Source organism: Syngnathoides biaculeatus, chromosome 8 (genome assembly GCF_019802595.1).
Source record: "Syngnathoides biaculeatus isolate LvHL_M chromosome 8, ASM1980259v1, whole genome shotgun sequence".
Taxonomy (NCBI): Eukaryota; Metazoa; Chordata; class Actinopteri; order Syngnathiformes; family Syngnathidae; genus Syngnathoides; species Syngnathoides biaculeatus.
The window spans coordinates 10035607-10057936 of record NC_084647.1 but is presented as its reverse complement, the minus strand read 5'-3'; the positions used below and the strand labels follow the sequence as shown (position 1 = coordinate 10057936).

At 43.7% G+C, this 22330-nt stretch overlaps 2 protein-coding genes across 2 annotated transcripts; one reads left to right on the top strand and one right to left on the bottom strand.

The window, feature by feature from the left end:
* Window positions 1-722: 722 nt before the first annotated feature.
* Window positions 723-6777, bottom strand: nup88 (nucleoporin 88). The gene is made up of 3 exons (XM_061828060.1): window positions 5192-6777; window positions 3411-3990; window positions 723-1501 (listed from the first exon to the last, which is right to left on the bottom strand). The coding sequence occupies exons 1-3, from the start codon at window positions 6163-6165 to the stop codon at window positions 881-883; spliced, it is 2175 nt and encodes a 724-aa protein (XP_061684044.1). The 5' UTR covers window positions 6166-6777; the 3' UTR covers window positions 723-880.
* A 4926-nt stretch (window positions 6778-11703) lies between these two features.
* On the top strand, window positions 11704-20591 carry psmd8 (proteasome 26S subunit, non-ATPase 8). The gene is made up of 7 exons (XM_061828099.1): window positions 11704-11861; window positions 15605-15677; window positions 15761-15863; window positions 15957-16122; window positions 17794-17894; window positions 19957-20068; window positions 20292-20591. Exons 1-7 carry the CDS (start codon window positions 11757-11759, stop codon window positions 20427-20429), a joined length of 798 nt encoding a protein of 265 aa, XP_061684083.1. The 5' UTR covers window positions 11704-11756; the 3' UTR covers window positions 20430-20591.
* The last annotated feature ends 1739 nt before the right edge of the window (window positions 20592-22330 follow it).

Here is a 22330-nt window from a genome sequence, read left to right as displayed (position 1 = left end):
ATAGATAGATATAGATAGATAGATAGATAGATAGATAGATAGATAGATAGATAGATAGATAGATAGATAGATAGATAGATAGATAGATAGATAGATAGATAGATAGATAGATAGATAGATAGATAGATCAAAGTCAACAAAAGCAGGGTTTCCGTCCGTGGGCGCTTACACAGGGAAGTCCCAGCGCACAAACTGTGCGGAAAGAGGAATGTGGGAGTGGAGTGACCTCTGGTGGACAAAAAAAAAGAAACACGAAGTGGACAATACGCTTGGATGAAAAACAAAACTCGCAACAGTTGGAGGCAACTACATTAAAAAAAATGACAGTACACCAAACTGTCTCACAGCCCTTCAATGCTGAGTTAGCTGTAGTATTTTTTTGCACTGGATCTCCCATGTATGTAAATGTGTGCCACTTGTGTGTGTTTCTTTCGGCTTGTCCCTTTCGGGGTCACCACAGCGTATCATCTCAGATGAGCGCATATATGTTTGGCACAATTTTTACACCGGATGCCTTTCCTGACAGGACCCTCCTTAGGGAGCGGAGCCCCTAGTGGGATACGAACCCACAACCCCTGGTTTACCAAACCAGTGTATATATAATAAAATGACTCCACACCTTCAATTTTTTGAGGGGGTAGTATTTTCCTCCCAATCTCCATACATAAATTGAGTGAGACTACAGATCCGTCTGTATTGCTAAAGACAAATGACAGATAATCTTTCAACTTTTCCCATTTTTTTATTCAACATACAAAGCTAGCATTGTAAAGACAAAAATGCAAATATGAACTAGAATAAAATATTCCAAATATGCTGCATTTTGCGACAGTACAAACAGGGCGTTATCAAAAGTGAAGTCTGCGACATTGGCAACATCTCACTTGTTGCTCAAGTACAAGTCGGAGCTCCTCATGGCGATGAGGCATAACATCTCCTTGACCCTCTTCATTATGTCCACGATTTGCTGGCCCTCTTCTCGGAGCACGTCCTGCACCACCTTCTTCTGCGCGGCGCTCAGCGAGATGGAGGCCCTCCCGGGAGCGGCGCCAGGTACGGGCGCATCCCTGTCCACCTGGGTCTTCTGGTACTCCATCTTCATCTTCACCTGCTTGATGCCGATGTCCAAGTGCCTGAGTTGCTCCTTCATGGCCTGCAGCTCCTTGCGCATGTCCTTCTCACTGTTGGACAGGATGGGCAGGCGGACCTGCTGGCCGGCCAGCACACGTTTGACGCGCTCGCCCACAGCCTCTTGCCGGTACTTTGCGTCCTCGAACTTGTCGGCCAACCGCTCGGCCTCCTCGCGCAGGCTCCGGCGCTCCTCTCGGCACTGCGCCAAGTCCTCCAGCTGCTTGGCCCTTTGGCCTCGCAGGAGCTTGACGCGCTTCTGGAGCTCCTCACGCGCCATGTCCTGCTTCAGAATGTACTCCTCGCGGAACACCTGCGTGGCTCTACTTAAGAGCTGGAGGCGCTCCTGGGGCGAAGGCTCCCCGTCACCAGCCTTTGGAAAATAGAATACAGTTAATGTATATTACCTGGCTGCAGTGCATACTTACAGTTGATTCAAATGTATTGTAATAAAACGTTTGACACAGCTGAAGTATAGTTAGGCAGTGATGGCTACATGTACCACGAAAATATAATTTGTGGTGTCACACACAGAATGAGTGAGAATGAGAAAGGACTGCACAGAAAAATGGCTGGCTACTTGGAACCATCACAAAGGGAGGAAAAAACGAGAATGTTGTTGAGGCAGTTTGCTTTCCTCATGTCCTGAACTTTGTCAATATTTTGAAATAAGTAGTTTGGATTGGTAAAGTTTCAAATATCTCTTAATTATTTCATTTCATTGTGAAAATTTCAGAATTTGTGGAATGTTGTAAATGTGCCCATCTAGATGCCCTAGTAACCCGTGTGTGTTGATTACACGGTAATTAATAATACCATTAATGATGGAAAAACTTGAAAGCAATACCTCATGCTGAATTTTGTGACTCTTTGACAAAACTTTGAATCTGTTCAAAAATGTGGAAGGAGAAGCACATTCAAAAGGTACGGTGAAGAAAATAAGTATTTGAACACCCTGCTATATAGCAAGTTCTCCCACTTAGAAATCTTGGAGGGCTCTGAAATTTTCATCATAGGTGCATGTCCACTGTGAGAGAGATAATCCAAAAGAAAAATCCAGAAATCACAATGTATGATTTTTTTTAACGATTTGTTATACACCTGCAAATAAGTACTTAAACACCAGTGTATCAGCTAAAATGATGACCCTCAAAGACCCATTAGTCCGCCTTTAAAAGTCCACCTCCACTCCATATATTATCCTGAATCAGATCCGCCTGTGTGAGGTTGTTAGCTCCATAAAGAAACCTGTCCACTCCATACAATCAAGACGACTCGAACTCTTAACATGGCCAAGACCAAAGAGCTGTCCAAAGACACCAGAGACAAAATTCTACAACTCTGGCTGGAAAGGGCTATGGAGAAATTGCCAAGCAGCTGAGTGAAAAAAGGTCCACTATTGGAGCAATCATTAGAACATGGAAGACGGTCAATCTCAATCAGAGTGGAGCCCCATGCAAGATATCACCTTGTGGGGTCTCAGTGATCCTTAGAAAGGTGAGGAATCAGCCCAGGACTACACGGCAGGACATGGTCAATGACCTGAAAAGAGCTGGGACCACCCAAGGTGACTGTTGGTTATACACTAAGACGTAATGGTTTAAAATCATTAAGGAGAGGATGACCGTGGCCATGTATTGTGAGGTTTTGGGGAACAACCTCTTTCCCCTCAGTCAAGAGCATTGAAGATGGGTCATGGCTGGGTGTTTCAACGTGACAATGATCCGAAGCACACAGCCGGGAAAACAAAGGAGTGGCTCCGTAAGAAACATATCAAGGTCCTGGCGTGGCCTAGCCAGTCTCCAGACCTAAACCCAAAAAAAAAAAAAAATATTTGGAGGGAGCTGAAACTCTGTCACTCACCGACAGCCCAGAAACCTGTCTGATCTAGAGAAGATCTGTGTGGAGGAGTGGGCCAAACTCCCTCCTGCAGTGTGTGCAAACCACAAGAAACGTTTGACCTCTGTAATTGCAAACAAAGGCTACTGTACCAAATATTAACATTAGTTTTCTCAGGTGTTCAAATACTTATTTGCAGCTGTATCACACAAATTTAAAAAAAAAAAGTAATAATAATAAATAAATCACACATTGTGATTGTTGGGTTTTTCATTTTAGATTATCTCTCTCACAATTGACATGCACCTACGATGAAAATTTCTAACCCCTCCATTATTTCTAAGTGGGAGAACTTTCACTATAGCAGGGTGTTCAAATACCTATTTTCTTCACTTTAGCAGGACTGACAGCAACATGTGGGCTGACTGAAACGCAAGCCTTGCCTTGAGTAGGAGCGGGTTGGTGGAGCCCCGCGCCAGGATGTTGCGGACATGCTGCTCGAAGGAGCTTCCGGCCAGGCCGCGCAGAGGCGAGCTGGCCGGCCCCGTGTTGGACTGGCTGCACAGCAATGGAGGCGAGGGCGCCCGGATGGAGCTGAGCAAGGGCAGCAGGATGCACTCGTAGGCAGCGCTCACGCAGATCATGGTGGGTCCAAGCGAGAGGTCCGACACGATGAGGAAGCCTCGCACCGGGGCCGAGCGGCTGGCGGCGAGGGGCCGGGTGCAAACGATGTGCTCCACTGCGCAACGCCGCTCAGCCGCCAGCTCGGGCAGGCAGTCCTTGTCCTCGTCGCCTGCCCACAGGAACGTCTGCAGCTTGTTCACCCAGATGAGTCCCACGCTGTGGACGCCCGCCTCATGGGTGCAGTGGTAGCGTTGCAGGCACAGCGGGTCCCGGTGCAGGCGGATGGGGCAGGTGAAGTCCAGGTTGTCCTCGCAGTCGTTGCCCGCCGCCACCTTGAGGGTGAGTTCCAGCTCCACGCACTCAAACACGTAGAGGGCCGGCACCCTGCCTGTTATCCACCTAGTGTTGCAAAATGACAGGAAATTTCACAAAAACGTTCCACGGTAATTATTTGTAGCCCCTACAGGCAAAAAAATTATAAGAAAAAAATCTTTTAAATCTTGGCCCCCTAACAAAAACAATTGAGCGATTAGATTGGTTCATCTCCAATGACATTAATGGGACTAAACCAGAATTGTACTAAATTGATGTCATTTTCAAAGTTGGAAACTTTCAATGCAAATTAACAGGAATAAACAAAAAAAATTACTAAACTGACAGCGTGCAACTGACAGATAACTTAAATAGTTTATATCATCCAGACCAAATCAAACCAATTTGCTTGCGACAAAATAAAATACTCTTGCCTCCCATGTTTCCAAAACACCGCTAATCTTAATTTCCCTTGTAAATAAAACAATCAATGAACTTTTCCACCTTTGCCATCCTAAAAAAAAGCTACAATGGGAAAGGTAGCGATCAGCGTTAAGTTAAACACCCATTTATCCTGTTCTTTCTTACTTTCTATTCCCTTTCTAGATAAACTGTCTGTTCTGCCTTATTCTATTTCTCCCCAAAATTGCAATTTATAGTCGAATGGATTATATGATTTTTTTCCCCTCCTTCAGTGTAAATTTTATGGCCGGACACAATCACCAGTTTAGATTTGCATTTCATATATTTAGTGCCACCCCGAAGCATTTCGCTTGAACATTTATATTGTATTTAACATTCACATGTAACATTTGGCTCTATATTAAACATTAACAGAAAACATTTAAATGTACATTTAACATTAAGAAATATATTTAACCTTAAAATTTAGATAAATTTTTCTAAATTCAGAATCAACATATATTGTACTAAAAATGTACTTTTAGATTAGGCACTTATAACCAACATTTACATATAATTAGATGTAAAAATTATATAGTGAACTTTTGAAAAAAATAACATTTATGTTTATGAATAAGGTGTAACTTTTAATTTTTTGAATTAAAAAAATATAAAGTTGACAAAGGTCGTTGTGAATATGCAGGAAAGTGCCCCTCGAAAATATTTAAACACCGTTTGAAGCGAAATGCGGCCAAATGTTGCTCTTATTTTCAGAGCGTGCCGTTTACAAGCGGAACCCTACAGTTGTCCGTCCACCATTTTTTAAACGCACTGAGAAGATCCCGGAAAGGACGTTTTCGAGAAGAGTTCGACAGCAAACCCACACCTGAGCCCCGCGTGGTGGTGGTCGTCGTCGTCATCATCCTCGTCCGACTCCAGCACCACGCAGTGGTACAGCATGCCCGTCTCTGTCGCGATGACCAGGATGCGGGGCACGCAGGGCAGGCAGAGGATGGCGCAGGCGTCGTAGCCGTAGTTGTCCTCGGCAGCGGGGTACATGGGGAGGGGGCCCACGCGCTTCCCCACGCTCACAGTGTTCACCTGGCTGGTGTGGCACAGGTACGTCTCGCCGTTCTCGTAGAGGATGTAGAGCGGGTAGACGGGCCTCTCCCTCACGTAGGTCACCGGACCGAAGTCAAAGGCCACGGCGACCTCCCCCAGTGAGGCCGCGAAGGAGCGGGCCGGCACCTGAACGCTGCTGTCGTCATCGCACTGCGACACGGGCACCACTTTCACCGGAGCCTGGGGGGTCCTCAAGCCGTAAAAGCGGATGGTGTTGTCGGACGTCAGCAGCACTAGGAGGGGCTCGTCGCTCTCGCTCGGGTACCAGGCCGCCTGGCGAAGACTCACCGACGGCGAGCTGGTGAAGAAGCGCTCGGCCACCGGGATGGTCTTGCAGTTGACGCATCTGCGTCCGCCCTCGAACTCGGACCTTTTGCCCCAACGCTGCGGGAGCTCCAGCACCGAGACGCCCCGCTGGCCCACGAGCGCGACGTGGACCTGCGTGGGGCTGACAAGGAGCTGGCACACCGGAAAGCGAGGAGGGTTGATAGACATCAGCGTCTGGAAGCTGCCGCCGTCCTGCTCCTCCGCTGTGTTCAACTGGCGCAGACATGTCGTGTAAAACACGCGGTCCGCGTCGTCCCACAAGAAAAAGTCGCCGTCCAGGCAAAAGATAAGATTCTTCGCCACCGCTCCCTCGGACGACTTGGGCTCCGAGCCCAACTTGTCGCGTATTTTCTTGAAAATGTCGTGATTTGCTAAGCCGCTGAGCCAACGGTCTGCGCCGAACGCCGCCATCTTGAGCAAACGCCACAGAGGGGGGGTGGAGCGCCATAGACCTCATATAGACGCCGCCAGGAGCGGGTTGGACAATTTCGAGAACGCGTCAGTGCGTGCGCCATATTTAACGGGGCATCTCAATGGACTCACCATGAAAAAGCGCTTTAAAAAAGGCTTCGATATATTTCCGATTAACATATACAAAAATAAAGTTGCATATAAAATGCACTATATTTCCTGCAGTGGTGTTTACATAATTCACCCGCGTGACCACTAGCTGGGGTGCGGTTGCGCACGGACTGTTTTTGTTGTTGCTTTTCCGGAGTGAGAGTTCACAGAGTTCCCGCCGTTATGCGAGTGTTTTTTTTTTTATGTCTGCCAATAAAACAAGTTTTGTTCCTATGTCCGACACTCCGACTCCTTTTCTCCGGCACTACACTGTGTCCATTTCTATAAAATCTGCCATATGACCGTTGAAGTTGATTGGTGACTGGGACATCAACACATGCAAACGAGTATAAAAGATCAAAGCGGTATTTAAAGGAAGACTTTGTCCAAAATGTACAACAAACCCTCCAATCTGAAGTAATATTATTATTATTACATATATTTTGGACGTTAATTGGAAAAAAGGAAAATAAACCACATTTTTAAAATCCATGCATTACCTATATGTGCCAACTTTCACAGCCAGACCCAGAAGAAACGTCCTTGACCCCGCCTCGTGACGTTGTCGGTGCTTAGCATTACAGACCATTCGTTCTCACTAGGCCAAGATGGCGACGTGTTGCCCACCAAACTGCAACAAAACAGGAAACGCACCCATATTTGTTGTTCTTCAACCCAGTGATTTCCAACCTTTATAGAGCCAAGGCACATATTTTACAATTTAAAAATCCCACGGCACACCAACAAAAGTAAATGTCACCAAAAATGGATCAATTAATTACTGTATGTACTTCCTGCCATTTAATAGAAGAGGATTTTTTTTGTTCTGTCTGTCATTGTGCCTCACTGACATAAATAGATGAATAAAGATACATTATTTATTGGAATAAATGTTTTATTTTTTTAGCAATTACATAAAATTGGATAACTTCCCACGGCACACTAATGTCTCCCGGCACACTGTTTGGGAATCACTGCTTTAACCTCGCGTGGGGTCAACCTAACAGGATAAAGCTGTGCCTGTCACAGTTGAGCCTTTTTCATTATCCGGGGAAATTTGCACGCATCTAACCATTACTTGTTATTAGCTGCCTAGCTATAGCATTTCGTGATGGTACTGCATAAGTAACAACATACTTTATGAGGCGACGTGGTGGCACAGCTGTAAAGCGTTGGCCTCACAGTTTTGAGGACCCGGGTTCAATCTCCTGTGTGGAATTTGCATGTTCTCCCTGTGTACCCTGCCCGTTGACAGCTGGGATGGGCTCCAACACTCCTGTGGGGAAGTGGCATAGAAAATGGATGCCTGGATGTATACGTGTAATCACTCTTGGGAAGTCCCAGATATAAACAAACCATTAGATAGAATAAGCTCACATTTTTGATAAACTTGGGACATAGCCCATAGCATTCATATAGCATTGACATCGCATTCCAATACTGTTAAAAATGTGTACTCACCGATTTTCTACTGAATGCACAAGTGGTCCTTTCATCAAACTGTCATGGATCATAAGTAAATTGATATGTAACACGTCTTCCTCCAAAAAACAACTTCGTATCTATCTGAGCAAGTTATCCAGACATGTTGATTGTGATCCAAGTTCATTCCGATATGCTCTATTTTTGTTCGACCTTTTCAAACTCACAATAACCCTGGGATTCCGCCACAGTTAGCATGAGGTCACAAATAGACTTAACCAGCTGCAGCTCATTGAGAACGTTGTAGCTCAGGTACTGTCCGCAACAAAGAAATCAGAACTTCTTCTTTTCCTTTCGGTTTGTCCCGTTAGGGGTCGCCACAGCGTGTCATCTTTTTCCATCTTAGCCTATCTCCTGCATCTTCCACTCTAACCCCAACTGCCCTCATGTCTTCCCTCACTTTGGTCTTCCTCTCGCGCTTTTGCCTGGCAGCTCCATCCTCAGCACCCTACCACCAATATACTCATTCTCTCGCCTCTGAACATGTCCAAACCATCGAAGTCTGCTGCCATCATACATGTCCTGTACTGTTTTAACATACTTCTCTGCCACACCAGACTTACGCATGCAGTACCACAGTTCCTCTCTTGGTGCTCTGTCATAGGCTTTCTCTAGATCCACAAAGACACAATGTAGCTCCTTCTGACCTTCTCTGTACTTTTCCACTAGCATCTTCAAGGTAAATAATGCATCTGTGGTACTCTTTCTAGGCATAAAACCATACTGTTGCTCGCAGATACTTCTGTCCTGAGTCTAGCCTACACTACTCTTTCCCATAACTTCATTCAACTTTATTTCTCTATAGTTCCCACAGCTCTGAACATCCCCCTTGTTCTTAAAAATGGGAACTAGAACACTTTTCCTCCATTCTTCAGGCAACTTTTCGCCCGCTAGTATTCTGTTGAATGAGTTGGTCAAAAACTCTACAGCCATCTCTCCAAATTGCTTCCATACCTCTACCGGTATGTCATCAGGACCAACTGCCTTTCCATTTTTCATCCTTTGTAGTGCCTTTCTGACTTCCCCCTTAGTAATCATTGCCACTTCCTGGTCCTTCACACTTGCCTCTTCAACTCTTCCTTCTCTCTCATTTTCTTCATTCATCAACTTCTCAAAGTATTCTTTCCATCTATTTAGGACACTACTGGCACCAGTCAACACATTTCCATCTCTATCCTTAATCACGCTAACCTGCTGCACATCCTTCCCATCTCTATCCCTCTGTCTGGCCAACCTGTAGAGATCCTTTTCGCTTTCTTTCGTGTCCAACCTGGTGTACATGTCTTCATATGCCTCTTGTTTAGCCTCTGCCACCTCTACCCTTGCCCTACGTCGCATCTCGATGTACTCCTTTCGCCTCTCCTCAGTCCTCTCAGTATCCCACTTCTTCTTCGCCAATCTCTTTCCTTGTATGACTCCTTGTATTTTGGGGTTGCACCACCAAGTCTCCTTCTCCCCTTTCCAACCAAAAGACACACCAAGTACTCTCCTGCCTGTCTCTCTGATTACTTTGGCTGGCGTTGTCCAGTCTTCCGGGAGCTTCTGCTGTCCATCGAGAGCCTGTCTTACCTTTCCGAAAGGCCGCACAAAATTCTTCCTTTCTCAGCTTCCACCACATGGTTCTCTGCTCTACCTTTGTCTTCTTAATCTTCCTACCCACCACCAGAGTCATCCTACACACTACCATCCTATGCTGTCAAGCTACACTCTCCCCTACCACTACTTTACAGTCAGTAACCTCCTTCAGATTACATCGTCTGCACAAAAAGTAATCCACCTGCGTGCTTCTACCTCCGCTCTTGTAGGTCACTATATGTTCCTCCCTCTTCTGGAAATAAGTGTTCACTACAGCCATCTCCATCCTTTTTGCAAAGTCCACCACCATCTGTCCCTCAAAGTTCCTTTCCTGGATGCCGTACTTACCCATCACTTCTTCATCGCCCCTGTTTCCTTTACCAATATGTCCATTACAATCTGCACCAATCACAACTCTCTCGCTGTCTGGGATGCTCAGAACTATTTCATCTAGTTCCTTCCAGAATTTCTCTTTAAACTCTAGGTCACATCCTACCTGTGGGGCATAGCCGCTAACCACATTATACATAACACCCTCAATTTAAAATTTTAGTCTCATCACTCGATCTGATACTCTTTTCACCTCCAAGACATTCTTAGCCAGCTCTTCCTTTAAAATAACCCCTACTCCATTTCTCTTCCCATCTACTCCGTGGTAGAAAAATTTAAACCCTGCTCCTAAACTTCTAGCCTTACTACCTTTCCACCTGCTCTCTTGGATGCACAGAATATCAACCTTTCTCCTAATCATCATGCCAACCAACTCCTGAGCTTTTCCTGTCATAGTCCCAACATTCAAAGTCCCTACACTCAGTTGTAGGCTCTGTGCATTCCTCTTTTTCTTCTGACAATGGATCCGGTTTCCTCCTCTTCTTTGTCTTCGACCAACAGTAGCTGAATTTCCACCGACGCCCTGCAGGTTAGCAGTGCCGGGGGCGGGCGTTGTTAACCCGGGCCACGACCGATCCGGTATGGGATTCTTTAGATGAACGCTCATATTTGTTTGGCACAGTTTTTACGCCGGATGCCGTTCCTGACACAACCCTCTGCATTTATCCGGGCTTGGGACCGGCCTACAGATTGCACTGGTTTGTGCCCCTATAGGGCTGCATTACATAGAAATCAGAACATTACTCCAATTCTGAAGTCTTGATACCGGCTCCTAGTCAGATATAGAATAGAGAGTTCTGATACTGATCTATGAATCACGAAATTGTTGAGGTCCTGAATACATTAAATCATTGCTAATGGCATATAAACCTAGTAGGGCTCGGAGATCTGAAGAGTCAGTTCAGATTGTGGAGCCCATAGTTCAAACCAAATATGGCAAAGCAGAATTAGCTAATATGGTGCCAACAGAAATGACGTCAGTGTGAGATTAAAAACTATTCTTTTCCCCCCTGAGCATTGAGAGCATTACAAAAATCTTGCAATGTACATTTTTGGGGGTAATTTTTAGTAAGGCATCTTATTTTTCTGCACTTGTTTTTTCAAATGTTTTTTTTTTGGTTTGTTTTTAAATACTTTCATTTTGTGTAAAGCACACAGTTATCTTCTGCTTAGAATGCACATCTAATTAATTAATTAATTAATGAATTAATTAATTAATCTGTTACATCAATCTATATGTTTTGGTTTGTCAGAGTCTTCTTCTTTTGCACTAATCTATCGCAATCCCTGTTGCCATCAATCAAACAGGGTCAAGAAGTCATATGAGCACAACGCTGCGGCCCCCACAGCACAGAAATAGAGTTTTCAGAGTGACTTCTTGAATAATTTGATGCACGCACAGCAGCACAGCACAAATACAATATGAGAGGTTTCCTTTTTTATTTTTGAAGAGATACAATTACTTTGGCATCGCATTCATTCGTTATTTGCCTTATAGACTACAGAAAAAGAACAGTTGCTATTTTCACCTCAAAATGTCCACATACCAGCCTACAAGATCTCCACTTTGAAATTTTGCTGTTGCACAAGTTTGTACAGTGTCAATTTAAGACAATTTCTTGTCGCTGGATTAGTCGTAATTTGTTATTTTCAAAATATGTAATTGGCGTAGTTGTACAGCTTTGGCCTCACAGTCCTGAGGATTCAAATCCCAGCCCTGCCTGTGTGGAGTTTCCACGTTCTCTCCGTGTGAGGATAAGCGGCTAAAAAATGGATGTTGGTATGTTCAGTGGTAATGTTGTGAGCGCTGCCTTTGAGTAGAAAACGGTTGAACCATCTCCATCTTCAAGCACAACGCATTCAGGTTTCCACATCAAATAGGGCGGCGATGGTGACGTCCGTTTGTCTCTGCCAATGCGAAACCTTCTTGGTTTTACGACATACGTCAGCCGTATTACGTCGGCTGGGGTCGTGCTTCAATTTGCAGAATCACCATGGCGTTGAGGGAGACTGCGGGACTGTACGAGACGCTGAAAGCCGAGTGGAACAAGAAAAGCCCAAATCTTAGTAAATGCGGCGAACTTCTCACTAAACTCAAGGTAGTGTTCCACATCTAAACTTTATTTTCGTCCAGTTTGAGCTAAACTCAGAGCAGTTTTGTCCACTATTACCATTACTAGCTAAGTTTGTCTTAGCTTTCGCGGGGCCAAGGTTGGTAATTTAGCAATAAGCCTATGTACTCGTTTAGTTTTTTTTTGTTTGTTTGTTTTTTTTACCCTCCCATCAATAATATCAAGCCTCAACGAGCCAACTAGTGTTTGTTTCTGAAGTTATATAATTACTATTAGTGCAAAACACACCACCACTGTTGTAGTTGGTGTTCCAATGTTAGTCATTTGTATGTAAAATCACGCTTACGTTCGGCAGCTGTCATTCAAATTATTCATATTGACATTTTTTGTTTTAAGTTTCTCTAGTGTTTATGTATGTATTGGTCGAAATGATTTTTTTTCCCCCAATGTAAGCCTTTATTGACGTGTGTGTGTGTATTGCCGTGTAAAACTATTGCCCCCTCCTGTCGGTTTTTATTTTTGCAAATGTATCACATACAAAATAATTTTATTACTCAGAGACAACCCACGGAAATACAAAATACAATGACAATTCAAGTTATTAAGGCACAAAAAATCCACACCTTTCTGACGCCCTGTGAAGATGTAATTGACCCCTCCGTGGATGTTGCGCAATCCGCGTCACTGACCAATCAGAGGCCAGAGATCTGCATAATCTCGGACTCAAATCTCAGACAACGCTGGCTGGATGGTCCAGTATAGCGTCTGTTGGCATTTTATCGCGTATTTGGGTTCTTTAACAATAGATATGGTTAAGAGGTGTAGTCACGGACTTTATAATAGTGACGACAGGTATCCTGAAAGGCTAGTTTGTGGAGTTTAATTCGTACCCTTTCCAAAACCGAAGACCCAGTACGAAAAATGTCTTTGATGGATCAAACTTTGTGTAAGACCGCATCATCAACTGAATCCATCTAAAATCAATCGGAACAGAAGACCGAGAACGAAAAATGTCTTTGATGGATAAAACTTTGAGGCAGACCGCATGATCAACTGAATCCATCAACCGGAACAGATATGTTTGCACGAAGGTAAGTCCTATATTTGATTTTCAATACATGTCTCATATAAATGAATTACCAGTTCTTCGCTACGCTATAGCTACGTGTGAATGATTGACACACTTGATCTGTGTTGAGCGATATTTTGCGATGATCTGACTGCACAAACGTGTCTCTTTATTGGCGGCTAATTAGCTAAGCTAAACCGGACTAGCAGTCCTAAAAGCCTTCGACATGCACCAAGACTGAAGGAAGGATGTTTGAGGACACTAAAGTAGTGATTGTCGTACTCGGTCGGGACTTGCGTAGGTTCGGCACTAATTCAGGAATAATTATTGAGGGGAGCGCGTGACGTTAGACAAAGAAAACGAGAGAAACAACTCTTAAATCAAGCCTCGCCTTCTTTTCCTTCATACGGTGGTTCACAAACGGCTATACAGTTACATATACAGATTCTCTACACAAGTGTGAAATGTAACACCAAAATAGGAAACTGTCAATGACGAATTCGTCTTTGGGTTATAATATATTATATTATGTGGCTTCTCGGTCTTCCTCTGACTCTGGAAAGATCTCGCTCTAATATCAATGGTTTCTCCGTCGATATGCATGGAAATACCATTGAAATACCCCTCGCTGAAATACTTGAACCCTGCTGCCTGCTTTTCAATGATATTTCACTGTTAGCTCAGAATGCGAGTGAGAAATCAGCCGGTAAATCGGACAGTTTCGCTCCATTCCTTTCTTGCTGCGCCGATATTTTTCCGAATTGTTTGTTTGACGTCAGCGCGCGTGATGTTACTTCAGGAGGCGTGGTTAAGTGCCCTGTACGGAGGGGTTAATTGCCCCCTGAACCTAATAATGGGTTGTGCCACCCTTTGCAGCAATAACTGAAATCAAGCATTTGTGATAATTGAGCTGTCTTTCGTATAGCTCTGGAGGCATTTTGTTCCACTCTTCTTTGCAGAATTGTTTCGACTCTGCCGTATTGGGTTTTCTAACATGAACTGCCTGTTTCAGGTCACACCACAGCATCTCAATTGGATTTAAGTCTGGGCTTTGACTTGGCAACTCCAAACACTTTTTTTTTTTTTTAAATCTTATTTGGAGCAGTTTCCACGGTGGCCTTGCTGGTGTGTTTTGGATCGTTGTCCTGCTACTTGATCCAAGAGCGGTTGAGTTTAAAGGCACAAATAGATGGCCGCATGTTCTCCTGGAAGATTTTCTGGTCACTGCAGGATTCAATGTTCCATCAATAAGAGCAAGTTTTCCTGGTCCTGAGGCAGCAAAGCAGCCCCAGACTATCACACCGCTACCACCATGCTTCACTTATAACGTTCTTATCAAACGCTGTGCCATTTTTACACCAGATATAACGAGCTATAAACCTTCCAAATACTTCAATTCTTGACTTGTTAGTCCATAGAATGTTTCTCCAACAGTCTTGATTTAGGATCATCAAGATGTGTTTTGGGAAATGTGAGACAAGCCTTTGTATTCTTAGCTGACAGGAGGATTTTTTGACTGGGAAGTCTCCCACGGATGCCAATTTTGGCCAGTGTCTTTCTTATGGGAGAGTCATTAGCACTGACCTTAACTGAGGCCTGCAGGTCTTAAGATGTTGTTCGGGGTTCTTTTGTGACCTCCTAGATGAGTCATCGTCACACTCTTGAAGTAGTTTTAGTTGGTCGTCCACTCCTGTGAAGGTTTGCCACTGTTCCCAGTTTTCTCCATTTGTAGCTAATGGCTCTGACAGTGGTTTGCTGGAGCCCTATAGCCTTGGAAATGGGTTCGTAACCTTTTCTAGACTGCTGTATTTCAATCACTTTTTTTGTTCTATTTCTTCTTGAATTTCTTTGGTCCGTGGCATGATCCGTTGGTTCTTGAGGTCTTATAGCCTACTTCACATTCTCTGACAGTTTCTATTTCAGTGATTTCTTGAATCAACGAGTATGATGGTAATCAGATTTGAGTATGGCTTGTGAAATTGAATTCACCTTTCCCAAATTTGGTTTCTCACAGTGGCTGTGGGGGTAGGAGGTTGAAAAGGGTCTGAAGGGTTTGGATTTTTTTATCTGTGCCTTAATAAATTGTATTGTCATTTGAAAATTGCATTTTGGATTTCATTGGGGTGTCTCTGAGTGATATTAAAACTGGTTTGATTATTTGAAACCTTTTTGTGTGATAGGGGGGGGGGGGGACTGAAACCAGGAGGGAGAAAATACTTACACTGTATGTATATTATGGTTAAGACATTTTGATTCATGTATATTTATATATATCACTGTCAACATGCCAAGGACCATCGTGAGGTTAAGCAGTACAGAAAATAGATTGATGGATGTTATACTTACCATATATAAGAGGCCCCGTAGCTCAGTGGTTAGAGCACTGGTTTGGTAAACCAGGGGTTGTGGGTTCATATCCCACTGGGGCCTCCACTCCCTGAGAAGGGTTGCATCAGGAAGGGCATCCGGCATAAAAATTGTGCCAAACGTTTATATGCGTTCATCTGAGATGATACGCTGTGGCGACCCCGAAAGGGACAAGCCGAAAGAAACGCACACAATACTTACCATATATTAGACTTAACTGTTCAAATATTGCTGTAATATTTGCGACATCGACTACATCCTCATATGATGAATATCTTCCCATTTAATATAATTTATTTGATCTTTTTTACCATGAAATGGAAACATGGAAAAGGTGTCGTTACTGGAGCTGAACTTTCTACCCACAAGCGACTCCATGTTCACCAAGCAACAGCTTATATTAGCCCGTGAGTATTTTCTGATGATTAACACCATAACAATGAATAAATATTCTTTCAAATATTCATCCTGAACGTGCCTTTTTTTTCAGGTGATGTTCTTGAAATTGGAGCCCTGTGGAGCATCCTGAAAAAAGACATCCCCTCATATGAGCGATATATGGCCCAGCTCAAGTGCTACTATTTTGACTACAAGTAGCGTGTTTTTTTTTTTTTTTTGGGGGGGGGGGGCATTTGGGATCCCTGCCATTTGTCGTCATTATTAATTCGTCTAATTTTGCTGTTCAGGGAGGAGCTACCGGAAGCGGCCTACATGCACCAGATTCTGGGACTCAACCTGCTCTTCCTACTGTCACAAAACCGTGTGTCCGAGTTCCACACGGAGCTGGAACGGCTGAGTGCGCGTGACATTCAGACCAACGTGTACATCAGGCATCCCGTGTCCTTAGAACAGGTAAAATACACGTAAAATGGATGATAAAATATTTCCACAGATATCTGAAAGACTCGTTGCCAGTTTCGTAAATCACTTGATTTGTAGTTGTTGCTGCTGAGGGTAGCCCAATCCCAACCAGTTGTTGGTTTAGGGGGCCATTACTTTTTCGCACAACTTTGAATACTTTTTTTTGTTCATAAATGAAATCATTAAAAAAACTGCTTTTTTAAGTTCTCTTGGGTTATACCTGTTTGATGATCGGAAACATTAAATTGGAGAAACTGTTGAAAGGGGACAAATACTTTTTATGGCACTGTATATTCAATTCAACCATTCCGCTATTGTAAAGGTTTGGTTACTCTTGGTTTGATTCATCATGCCTGGAGAGGGATGGTGGGCTTACGTCGTGACTTTCTTTTCCCAGCTACTGTACTTTTGTGCCATAACTAGTTAATGTGACCAAGTGTTTTTATTGCTTGATCGAAAAAAATTTACACCTCACGTGTGAATCTCTCGGATTTTGCACACTACTGCTGACCGCACAGTCGGCGCTGCAAGTGACTCATGTTGTCATGAGTCATGGCGGAGTAAACAGTCAAATGTTGCTGCATTTCTCAAAGTTGATGGTGACAGTTCACAGTGCCTCAAGTGCAACTAATCGTTTAAATGTAGGGGAGGGTCTGGGGATGTGGCACAAGCGACCTTAAACATTTAACATAAGTGCATCACAAAGTGGGGAAAAAAGGCAAAATTTTTAATTGCCTAACTGCTGCTCTACTTGCTGGAAGCAGAGGCAGTAGAAGATGGAGTTCTTATGCAATAAATATTTGTTTCTATAATTAGAGGTGCCAAGTGTTTGGATTTGGCTGTATTTTGTTCTGAGCAGCTCACGTGCATTGTAACAATGAAATTGAAAAAAAGGTCAGTGTACCAGAGAGGACGAGATGATGTGTAAATAACTTGAGGTTGCCTGTTAGCAAGCGAGCTATACCGCGGACAATTGATTTGGCTGACACGAGATTTGCAATCACCTTATTGCTGAGTTATGTTTTCACATTTTCCCGTTTAAAAAAAAAAAAAAAACTTTCAAGCTCTATAATGGGCAGCTCCTTGGCTGCGACTGGCTATCTCCGAGCTTCTGTTTTGGCTAACATTGTGCTCTCTATGGTGGCGAATAAGCTACAAGTGTTGTGATCATGAAAGGAGGCTCACGAGTAATTAAGAAGAAAACACGAGCCTTACTAATCTGGCGCTCACCTATCGTTAAATGTCACAAACAAAACACTGGAATTTGTGATTGTTGCTACAGTACAATTTTCAGTCCAGTCTCATGGGAACCACCTTTGTTAGAGCAGTACCAAACTGTGAAAAACAAAGTAATAAATAACTGTACCTTTATGTTTAGAGAGGAAATAGAATACACGGTCACACATGACAGTTCAGAAACTGAAATTAATTAATGGGTTGGATATGTCAGCTAGGAGCAGGGGCCAATATGATTACAAGTATATGAATGCATGGTAGTATGATGTGTTTTGTATACATTGGATTGGGCTCCAGCCACTTGCAGTGCACATCCAGTATATACAGACAAGCATTCACACTGTTTAGGACCAAGTAGTGAGGTTACTTGTAAAGAGATGATGACACCATGTGATGATCATGTTCTCCTCTGGCGGTCTGTTCTAGTATTTAATGGAGGGAAGCTACAACAAAGTGTTCCTGGCCAAAGGCAACATTCCGGCTGAGAGCTACACCTTCTTCATTGACATCCTGCTCGACACAATTCGGTAAAGAACGCCACGGTTACCACGGCGACTAGTTTTCTCATTTCTTTCAGGCCACTCGTGAGGAGACAAGTACAAGTGCAGTGGTAATTTGACTTAGGAGTCCCCCAATTTAGTTTTTTTCTTTTTTTTTCCGGCCCGTCGCTTGGGAAATTCTTTTGGTGTGTGTTGCGAGCCATTATTGGAGTTGGAAGTGAGCTCCAGATGCGCAGCTGCTCAAGTGAAGGCCAAAAACCGAGGAGCTGTTTGAAGGACTTTGATGCCCCAGTAGCCTTGCGCGTTCAATTATTTGATAAATGAAACAAACGGTCAAACAGAAAATGAGAACATTTACTCGAAGCCCATTCCTCAGAGCTGTTGACCTACCAACTAATCCCACTAGAAATTCCATCTGGGGAAATTGAGGAATCATTGGTCATGTCTGCTAAAAAGGACGTCACAGCCCTGATGCGTCACAAATGACCTGTTACCGTGGCTGAATTATTACTCTCACCACATGTCTATTTTATGCTTTATATTTCAAGTGGGATCAATTTATGCTAAATAATAATGTCCAGTGTCATTATCGTTTCAGCACCAGTATCAAGGTATTTTGTGCACTTGTAGTATCAGTCAAAATGTTGGTATTGCGACCTGTGTAGTAACTATGTTGCCAACACCGGAGTGTATGCTATTAATACTCGTCATTTGAAAACAAGTAAAGAAAAAAAGTTTTTTACATGTGAAATGGACCCCTGTTCCCTTGTGATGATCTTACGGGCTTTTTTTGCCCCTGTTTGCAAAACATTGTTCTGGCAATTTGGGCTTTTTTTTTTTTGTTTGTTTTTTTTTTTTTTGCCATCCAGGCCCAAATCGTGCTTCCTACTTTGACCTCCCTGGTTTCACGTCACCGTGGACTCGTACCTCAAAATGGGGCTCAGATTGACCGATGCATATCTTTTGCAGGGATGAGAATTTTCCGCTGATCGGCTGATTTCCGACTTTTTCAGACCAAAATGACAATTCTCGAGTAAAGCGCAAATCCGTTGAGAAAATTTCAGGGGGTAGGGTATCGTGCGCCTGCCTCTCGGTGGTGGGCTCCAAGCTTCAAGTTCAGCTTCGTGCTGACACAAGCATGACTATCATATGCCGTTCTAACTTGCTCGGTAGTGTAAATGTTTGCATTTTGCGACATAAACATTAAAACTTGTTTGCGGCAGATTACTCTATTGGACAACAGAGTTATACAGTATAACGATCCAATCGCGTTAGTGGTTAATGGAGTTTCACCATTGCCATGTACATGTGTTCTCGGTTGTCAGAAATCGCAGTGTAGCTTGTTAGTTAGCCAAGTAATGCCGCGTGGGACTTAGATAACGCGAACTGAGCGGTGTGTTCAAAGTTTTACGATGGCGAAAGTGTTAGGGAAAAAAAAGGATGAAGATCGAGCGAGGGCAATTGACAAGGATGCTGGAATCAAAAACTGTTTCAGACGGGCATGGCTTGAAAAAAGTGTAACCGTGCAGATAGGACCGAAAACGGTATCATGTCTAACCGAACTCTTACAAAAAGTGGACATTCCCGGCAAAGTGCTGTACACTCTGTGTTCCGATAGGAGCAAAAAATATCCAGGAGGAGACAAAGACAAAAATCACAACCCCCCCCCCCAACGGAAATTTTCAGTGTTTTTCCAAATTGGTCATTCTCATCCCTATTCCCGATTGGGAAAATGACCAGGCAGAGGGGGAGTCAGGGTGCCTGATATCACTCATTAGGCCACAACCATTAAAAAGGCCATACATGAATACACTGCTTCGCTACACTGACATAAAAACTTCAATTTCTTGACATTGTCTTTTGTTTTATTATGTATGTATGTTACACAACCCAGTGCTTTTTTTCCCTTATATTACAAATGTTTTGGGGATAGATTGGCTTAATGGGATTTCAATTCACTTCATTGGGGAAAACTGATTCAGTAATGAGTAAATTGAGCCACGAGTTTGGTCACGGACTGACTTAAACACAAAACTACAAGTATGACTGTAATATGAAAAGTATGAATGTTTGGCTGTTATGTGTGCAGCGACGAGATCGCCGGCTGCATCGAGAAAGCCTACGAACAGATTCAGTTCACGGAGGCCACGCGTGTGCTTTTCTTCACGTCGTCCAAAAAGATGACAGAGTACGCTAAGAAGGTACTGATCACGCTTCGAATCATACAGGAACACGCAAATACAAAATGAGCACACGCAAAAAAGCTGCTGTCGATCTGACACTCAATTGCATCCTGATCGGCCAACCCAGCTCCTGATGTCTCTCGCGAAGCCACGCCTTTAAAGGAACAACACAACACACAACGTTATCTGTTTACGGTTTCGAACCCGTGGCACTCATTGAAATGTTATTGTTGGGTTTCAGCGCGGGTGGAGCCTGAACGCCGCCGGCTGCTATTCGTTCAGTAGTCAGCAACAGCGCACGGAGGAGGTCAGCATCCCGTCCACGGAGTTGGCGCAGCAGGTCATAGAGTATGCCAGGCAGCTCGAGATGATTGTGTGACCCCCGCCAAGCTCACGCCATACAGGATACACACTTTCCGGTCACATTATTATTGTCTTTTTTTTTTTTGTACCCCCAGACTTGCCCCGGTTTACCATCTTTCTACAATCACACACAATCTCTGTCTTGTAAAAGTCAAACAGAACCAACTCCGTGTTGTAATTAAATGATGAAAAATGAAAAACCTTTGCTCATGTTTTTCCTTCATGTTGATGCCAATGCTGTATTTTTAAAGCTGCCGGAACAATAGAAAAGTGACTCATTAAGGCAGGGCTCAGCAACCTTTTTGAGGCTGAGAGCTACTTTGTGAGCACCGATCGTATGAAGGGCTACGTGACCTGTTCATTCGTTTGGGTCATTACACGTACATAAAATATTTTTCTTTTAATTTATTGTAGTAAATGGCATTACAGGTAGTTTAAATTTTAATTCAAGCAAAAAAGTCATATTCAGAATTTAAAGCACAAATAATAGTAACAATTTGTGGCCGATGGTATTTTTAGAACATACCTTGCGGGCACCTTATACTGTATGGTCCTTGCGGGGGGCTACCATTCACCCGCAGGCACCGCGTTTGTGACCCCTGCATTAAGGTAACTAGTGACACACCAAGTTAAATCCTACCATGATTAAATATCTCAAATCAAGGCAAAATGCTTTTTTTTTTAATTTACCTGGTAATTTTTTGTGCATTGTTTTTTTTCTTAACATCTATAATGATCACCGGTCATGATTAAGTTGATCTAAAAATCTTGAATTTTACAAGTGAAGGTAGTATGACCAGATGAGTTATTTACATTTGTGGAATTTTCTTCAAGTTAGCTAAAACAAAAAGACGTTTTTTTTGTGTTCAAAGGCAGATAATTATGTGTAATTAAAGTAATATATTCATTTTTTCCAAGATTACCTTTTTTTGCAATGACTCGTATATTGACGCGCTTTGGTTGCAATGTGCTCATCCAACAAGAGAAGGCATCTCCTGTCTTATCCTTCAAATGGCTTCAGCGAGAGTCCTTACTGACACTGGAATCGCTTGCTTGTGGATATTGTCGGGGGTCGTCCAGCTCCCACCACACATTCCTGTCAGTTTCATTGAAGACTCCACGTTGTCAATAGGCATGAATGTGAACACTAGGTGGGCTGTGATTGGCCGGTGAGGAAAAAGCAAGTCTGAGGCAAGAAAAGCTGGAAGGAACGAGGGAAGTACCACACAGACTAGGGATGAAAATTAGCTATGAGGGAAGAAAGGAAGGATGGATGGACAAAGGAAGAGCAAATGAGAATATGAAGGCAGGGTTGACGCAATGGTAGTGTGGAATGTCTGAATGAATGAACAGATGGAGGCAGAGAAGTATCAGAAGGAAAGAGGCAGGTCTGGGGAAGGAAGGCAGAAATGTGGGTTAAACAAAGAAAGGAATTGTGGGAAGGAGGCATGAATGATTAAAAAGCAGATGTGAAGGGAAGGAGGGACAATAGAAAGGAAGGCAGAGCAGCAAGAGAAGGATGCGTAGGGAGCAAGGAGCTGGTGTACAGAAATGTGAATAAAAAGCAGATGTCAGGTAAGGACGGGAGGCTATACGAGAGCACCGTAAACCTACTTTTGTCCAAATCCATCCCTGCGTTCCCTGATCATGGCGGCGCTTGAGTATCATGCGGATGAATGGAGGCTGCTGTCCATGGTCCTGCACATTTCCCCGCCCTCCTCCTCGTAGAACCAAGTGGGAATCGATCTCCGCGATTTCCCATTCCACTGTGCCTCACATGGCCGCGCCGCGTGCGCGAGCCTGTCAATGATTCGAGAGCGAGAAAAGGAGGGAGGGATGGAGGGAGGAGGGAGGGAGGGAGGATGCTGCCAGCGGAAAATGGCTGCTGCAACCTCCAGCCTGTCCTGATCGGCGGCC

Bases quoted from the DNA above. Each gene is read 5' to 3' on its own strand.
- nup88 (XM_061828060.1), bottom strand. From the start codon at position 6,165: ATGGCGGCGTTCGGCGCAGACCGTTGGCTCAGCGGCTTAGCAAATCAC. The intron at 3,991-5,191 runs GTGTGGGTTTGC...TTGCAACACTAG, and splicing joins CACCACCACGCGGGGCTCAG to GTGGATAACAGGCAGGGTGC. The intron at 1,502-3,410 runs GCAAGGCTTGCG...TATTTTCCAAAG, and splicing joins CCAACCCGCTCCTACTCAAG to GCTGGTGACGGGGAGCCTTC.
- psmd8 (XM_061828099.1), top strand. From the start codon at position 11,757: ATGGCGTTGAGGGAGACTGCGGGACTGTACGAGACGCTGAAAGCCGAG. The intron at 11,862-15,604 runs GTAGTGTTCCAC...AACATGGAAAAG, and splicing joins AACTTCTCACTAAACTCAAG to GTGTCGTTACTGGAGCTGAA. The intron at 17,895-19,956 runs GTAAAGAACGCC...TTATGTGTGCAG, and splicing joins ATCCTGCTCGACACAATTCG to CGACGAGATCGCCGGCTGCA.